Raw genomic sequence first — 7082 nt, 5'->3', positions numbered from 1 at the left:
CTGCAGTGCTTTAGGTATGTTCACGGAATCCAGGACAGATGGCTTTCACGCCATTATGCGTAAACATGCGGCATCCCTGATGCGACGCGTGTACGCCAGTTCCAACAGCGTCTTACGCGTGGAGGCCAGCAGGCTAGATTGTCCGTTCCAGCACCACTGGATGAAATTACATGTCCGGTGATAGCGGGCAATCTAGACTGGGCAGTTAGGATAGGAAATTATTTGTAGCTTTTGTTTTAGCCTTAAGTAATACTAGCATTATTTTTAATGTTTTGTTATACTGTTAATAACCAAGGTATGGATACTAAATGTATCTGAAATAAAGTTTTCAATTCAATTCAATTATTTAAATATTATTTTCACAGAACAGCACCAGTGGTCGAATTTTTGAAGTGAAAACTTCTTTAGCGGCGCTGTGCACTTTTTGTGATGGGGAAAAAATGTTAAACTCGCGACAGGTCATGTGACCGACAGATTCGTCAGATTGAAAATTCGTAAGACGGACACGTGACCTGATCGAAAAACTGTTACAATTACAATGTTATTGAAGAGAGGAAGTATCCCCCTCTCTTTCTACCGCGCGGCGAAAATGTATGCCTGCGCCTGCAGTTTCGATTAGGTGGCGCAGGGCGCTTGCAATGAATATTGTATTTTACCACATAAACGATAGTACTTTTAAGTATAACTACATTCGTGCAAAATTATTCCCTAACCATTCCAAAATATCAAAAATGCACAGCATTAATATTCAAGTTTTTACTTTTGCCGGCACTTCCGGAGTGTAACCCGTTGTTTTTTTTTATATTAGATTAGGGGTTGAGGAGACGAGTTATCGGGTGAACCAGCGTAATGTGGCATCCAGATCCAACAACTTCTAAAGCTGTTGCTATCGCTACGCAACCTCAGTGGCAGGAACACAATACAATGAGTAGGGTCTAGTGTTATTTGGCTGCGGTTTTCTGTAAGGTGGAGGTACTTCCCCAGTTGGGCTCTGCTCTAGATCTGGAATGACATTCGCTGCGCTGGGCCCTACCACACAAAGCAAGATGACATTCACAGTGCCCATACCTCTCTTGTGGACGTAATTTAAGGACGTACCTACCCGGGTCCTGCACAGCGACGCCATTTTCTACAGCGCTGAATAGACGCCGACGCTCAAATGCCGCTAGTGTTTGGTGGCCAAAAGTGCCGTGTGAATCCCCATCAGTGTAATAGAGCGCGCGTAAAAGCGGTCACGGTCAAATATTAGAAAGCGATTGGAACTGGACGTTTCTTCTAAATCTGAAGGATACGCAAAGCTGTATATGTACTCTGTGCGAAGCTTCCCCGGTTGCTTGTTTAACACACTTTTATTGCCGTATGCTTAAACCACAGTTACCGTCGACGACGATGTTTAAACTACAGTTATAAAACTGTACTTGTGGGTTTGCATGTAAGTAGGAACTCAATTGTATTACTTGTTTGGGCTAAATTTTGTTGGCTTTCAGGTTTTAAGGTCTGTTTTTTTTATTCCGTAGACAAAAATGACATTTCATATGTAAGACATGACATTTCTTAGTACCACATGAAATGTCATTTTAGTCTACGGAACAAAAAAACAGAATATAGATACTCAACTAGTAGCTGTCCTGTATTATGACATTTAAGAGGGAAGTATACCACGTGATCGTCCATACAAAAAGAGAAAACTTTTTTTTTATTTGTCTTATAAATCTTTTCCATTCTTCATGTTTTTTTAGTATGTTATTGACACAATGAAAAACTAGGTTTATATATTTTTCCTTTTTTTTACAAAATGTGCAAAACAATTTTTTATAATTAACTGCAACAGGACAAAAATTGCGAGCACGTAAAGGCAAGGACATATTTCCTACCACAACTAAGTAATTTAACACATTATATTATGCATAAATACATTTTTAAACTATTTTTAACTATTCCAAGTTGTGATTCCAATATTATACCTAAGTAAATTTAAATTAACGTTACAAAACTATATTTACATTACATGCTGCGTTTGCTTTGAGCGTTTGATCTGATGTTGTCTGTTAAGTGACGATGAATATCGGAACAAGCGATACTGTCGCGCATCGCTTCGACTTCGTAGTACAGGCCATTTATCATTCGTCTGTCAAATTTAGTGACTAGTGTTGTTCGTTCTACCAAGGCCCCCCCACGTTGTCTGTTCTGAATACAAATTTGAATACTCAAGCCGTAGCCATTTTGGTGCTTAGGTTACACTGCTTTGTATGTTTGCGTAAAAATGTGTAGGTATAGGTTTTTCGGGATGTGGACTGGTTGATTTTAATCATGTTATATATCGAGAAGCGCTATACACCGGAACGGTATAGTGATTATACAAGCTTCGAGATCTTCACTAAAAATAAACATCATAACAATATATATGCTAATGGATAATACATATTTTTTAATATCATAAAATAAATCAATTCTTGCAGAAAACGTATTATAGTTATTTATATATTGTAATTAAAAATAAGAACTTTCTCTTCGTTTTAAGAGCAATTCCTAGCTGAGCAACTTATCAAATCTCGAATTTTTGAAGCTATGTTTCTGTCGCGCTGCGGTGGGCGGGAGTACTTGCGTGCGATGAGGACAACTGCAGCTCGGACTAAAATTCCCACGCAAAAAACTCAAAAATCGAGGTTTTGCTCTCGACAATCGTTATGAAATTATGGAAACTGCAAGAAGAAGAAATAATCTATGCTGCTATGTTTTGATTTTTTGTATATTTGTTGTCATATTTGAATACTGTGCCTTTTTTTGCTGCCAATCCAATTGAACCGTTTTGCGATGTTCATTTCATTTCATTTATTTATTGCATTCCATGGTACAAACAGATGTTATCTTAATTAAATTGTCACAACATGGACCTTAAGTAGGGTATAGCAAGTTTACCTTAGTAGCTGAATACTTAAAATTACCTTACAAAATTTTCGAGGCACTTAGTTTCTTCAAACTTAAATAATCCAAAAAAGCAAAACATAGCGGCACAGATATTGATGATATTGATCTTATTTGAAAAAAATCATTGCTCTAGGTTAAAAATCCAGAGAGGAAACAGCCGAGAGCGTTTGTTTGGAAAAATCGCAACTAGGAATTCCTCTTAAGCTATATCGTGACGATAAAATCGCGTGACCTGATAACCACGATAAAGAATAAAAGAGTTTCTTGTTAATTTTAGGTATAGTGAATCCTTTAAAATTGTACGAAATGTCGATAGTTTATCGATATGACTTTTCACATTGTTAATCGTACATAACTCTCTCTCTCTCTATCTTATATAGGTATACAACATATATACATAATCGATTTCAATCGATATCGGACAGACGAATGATATTAACAATTAATAAAAACACAATTTAGCAGTTATTGATATAAAAGGAGGATATTTTGAAAATATACTTCTATATGTTTATACGTTTAGTAGAGTCTTTGCGGAAAGAGAAGAGCCGTAGGATTTGTGGTCGTGCCAGTGCTATTTTATGGTTTTTGATATGCTGACAAGTCAGACGGGTGGACCAAACCGCGACCTTGGTATGGCTTTCTCTCTTATAACTACGTCCTCGACGGACGTACTATAATAATAATAATAAGACCCCAGGGCAGCTTGTGGCGAGCTGAATGTGAAGTGACGTCCCTTGGGTTCCATACCCCCGAGAGTCGGTCATGCCCCTCTCTCCGACTAGCCTTCATTGGCCGGCTGGAGTGAACACTGAGCAGGGGCCGCAGGAATCTCACCTCTGGCTTGCCTTTACCGGCCGTCCAGAGTGGGGTGTCAGAGCTATATGCTCGCAGGGTGGAAGTGAAATATGCATAAGACGCGAGTTGGCACAGTGGCTGCTGACAGCCACTGGGTAGAAAGCGGCGCACACCTCTCCGCACCCTGAGCCGCTCACGTAATGTTGTCTCCTTGTCGCTCTGTGCGAGCGGCCGTTTTCGGGGACCCATATTGTGAGTTGGCGAGTCACCACCTGTCCATTTTTCGTGTTTTTCAACATATGATCAGGGCAGGTGCCATAGTCACCTCCATAGTCTCGGTTACCAGTCCACTAGCAACTCAACCCAATAGCCCGGTTTCTTTTTGTACCTTTTTCTTATAATAGTCCTACACTAACCGGGGCTTGTCCTTGGGTGCACTGCTATAGTGTGAACAGGGATAATCGTCGGTTGATGTCACATTAATTTTAGAGTTAATTGTCTTATTAAACCCCTTTTAATAACTACGTGTTGGCTTCGGCCCCACGCACGCCTTCCAAATGCCCGGGACCCCATGGTCCCGAGAATTTGTAAGAGATATACAAATAATAATAACAAATTATTTATTCACGACCAACTTGGATCATTTTGTGTTAGTGACAATTTTTATCTTAACGCTATTGTTAATATATTCATATGTATTTAATTATAGCAAACTATATACTATACTTATGCTTCTTATAAATAAATAAATAAGCGGATTCAAGAAAATTCGCCTAGGTACTCACTTATTCCTGCGCACATGAGTCATGCAGTAGGTAGTTATTTAAATATAGGCCATCAACCCTATCCGCAAGCATTGTCAGGATGCTGTTGGAGCTGGCCTGTACTCTGCGCACCAGGGATGTGGCTCGCTTGCGCATCGTGGTGTAAAACCAGTCTACCCGTGCTTCTGCGAACATCCCTGACGCGCTACAGAATCTAGACAACCCCATCAGCACCCTGTACGCGTTGTTATATTGAACGCGCAGAGCATTGTACCGTTTAAACGTATAGTCTGCCCACAGGTTGCTTGTGTAAAAACTAGTACAGTAGGCTCTGAATAAAGTGACTTTAACTTCTTTAGAGCATTGAGCAAACCTGTATGCTGTGTGTGTACTGTGGACCACTTTCCACAGATCGAACAGACATTTTATTAATGTGCCTGAACTTATAAACAAAACAATAAAAAACAAAGTTTAACGAAATCAATTGCCCAGTCAAAACCTATGTTTACCTGTGTTTATTTTCCTATAAAAATGTCCATATAACAAAGGAAAATGACAGCATGTATCGCATGCGATTTGTGATACATTTATCACAAATCGCATGCGATTTGTTGGAAGATATGTAGAGGCTTTAACTGTACACCGATTTTGATAGAACAAAGTGTAGTGTCAATTGTCATTTTAAACTAAATATTTTCATAAAAGTGAGCCGTTTATGATTACATTTCTGCACATTATCAGCACATGCTATGCGAAATTATCTTGGTCAGACTTTCCGACTAGTTTGTACTGCATTGTTTTTACCTTTGAAAGTAGAAATCTATTTCGGACCCAAGTTCCATAATTAAAAAGTCATGTTTGACATTGACACTAGTGACAGTGAGGACAGTGACAGTTTAATAAATATTTGTGTATTTTCTATGTTCACTTTATTTCGGAAACCATGGAAGAGTATGAGAATATATACAAAAACGTATGTCGTGTGTGTTTAAAACAAAGTAATGAACAGAACATGGTTTCCTTATTAGATTTTACCAGCGTTGACGGCTTAAGTTGCTTTGGCAAAGCTATTCTAGCCTTCACAAGTGTTATCATCCAATCGAACAATGTTTTTCCTACTTTGATGTGCAATGACTGTTTATTTTGCCTAAAAAAAGCTATTTCTTTTAAACTAAAGTGCGAAACAAGTGATAAACAGCTTAAAAAGTTGGCAAATCAGTGTTTTTCTGAGACGGAAATCAAAACGAAAGTTGTCGAATATGTAATGTTTAAAAGTTATTTTACTAACGAAGATCTGCGAGGATGTTCAAGTTCTAACATGAAATGTGAAGTAAAACCCAAGGTATTCATGCAAAACATCGCTGGAATAGATAATTTGGATGTAGAAATACCTGTGTCTCGAGAAAGTTTCAGTGATAATTTTCCAGATAATTCAGATGAATATACTCCTAATCTATCTCATTCCGATGAAAAACCTACCCAATCACAAGACGAGGCCGACGTCATTCTGGATCGTATTGAAAAACTAATAGGCTCATCTACAGATATATCATCAATAGAATTTAAGAAATGTTTTAAAAAGCAAACCTTCAAGCGGCATAAAAAACTCGCTCGAAGACATCAAATGCAACTTCAAAGCATAGACTCATTTAATTGTAATGTTTGCCATAGAGTCTTGGCTAACAAGCATTCATATGATAATCACATGCAGAGACACAATGGGTGTAGATTTGTCTGTGAACATTGTGGCAAGGGATTTCCAGTGCTTACTGAGCTACAAGTACATCAAGTGGCTGTCCATGGTACTGGACCATACCTACAGTGTCGGCAGTGCCCATACAAAGCTCCACGAAAATTTAGTCTAACTGAGCATGAAAGGATACACACTGGTGAGCGTCCATACACTTGTGAGAAGTGTGGCTTAACATTCCGAAGAAGATTTGTATGGAAGAAGCATCTCATCTACCATAATGAGAAAACTATTCAATGTAGTTTATGTCCCCGTAAATTTTATCTACGGAGTGAAATGTTAGCACATTGTAATAATGTTCACGAGAGGATGTATGTGTACTTGTGTAATAAATGTGGAGCAACCTATGCTAAGGCTGCTACTGTCAGGCGGCATTTAACAGAAAGACATGGAGTGCCAAGAGACTTGCAAGGCAAGGTAATTAGGATTAATAAAGGGAAGGGGGACTTCCCAGAATAAATTATGCTGCACTTACCAAATCAGATATGTGCAGGTTTTAATCAAATGATTGAATACCTTATGTGTCTTGTTACTAGGTAACTATTTGTCAATCAAAAACTTATTGGAAAGTGCAACAATGGTAACAAAATAATAGTATTTTAAACAAAATACTAAAGCTGGTTTATTTTTTTGACTCCTTGCCACCAACAAGGCTGTTTGAGTTCATTCAATAGGAAGATACTTATACAATAGTATCAATCTTATTTCTTCCGTACTATTCTATTGTATTTGTTTAGCTTAATTATGTTATATAGTTTTTCACTCACTGTAGCTACTACTATGATATGAATTTACTTTTAATGTATAATACTGCTACCCGAAGTAGCTATAAGCAGATCAGA

General features: G+C 38.1%; 1 protein-coding gene across 1 annotated transcript; it reads left to right on the top strand.

Moving 5' to 3' along the window:
* Positions 1-5360: 5360 nt before the first annotated feature.
* LOC133516219 (zinc finger protein 658B-like) lies at positions 5361-6849 on the top strand. The gene has a single exon (XM_061849031.1). The coding sequence runs from the start codon at positions 5434-5436 to the stop codon at positions 6697-6699; it is 1266 nt and encodes a 421-aa protein (XP_061705015.1). The 5' UTR covers positions 5361-5433; the 3' UTR covers positions 6700-6849.
* The last annotated feature ends 233 nt before the right edge of the window (positions 6850-7082 follow it).

Source organism: Cydia pomonella, chromosome 3 (assembly GCF_033807575.1).
Source record: "Cydia pomonella isolate Wapato2018A chromosome 3, ilCydPomo1, whole genome shotgun sequence".
Classification (NCBI taxonomy): Eukaryota; Metazoa; Arthropoda; class Insecta; order Lepidoptera; family Tortricidae; genus Cydia; species Cydia pomonella.
Note: the sequence above shows the minus strand (reverse complement) of the source record. Positions and strands in the feature narration are given on the sequence as shown.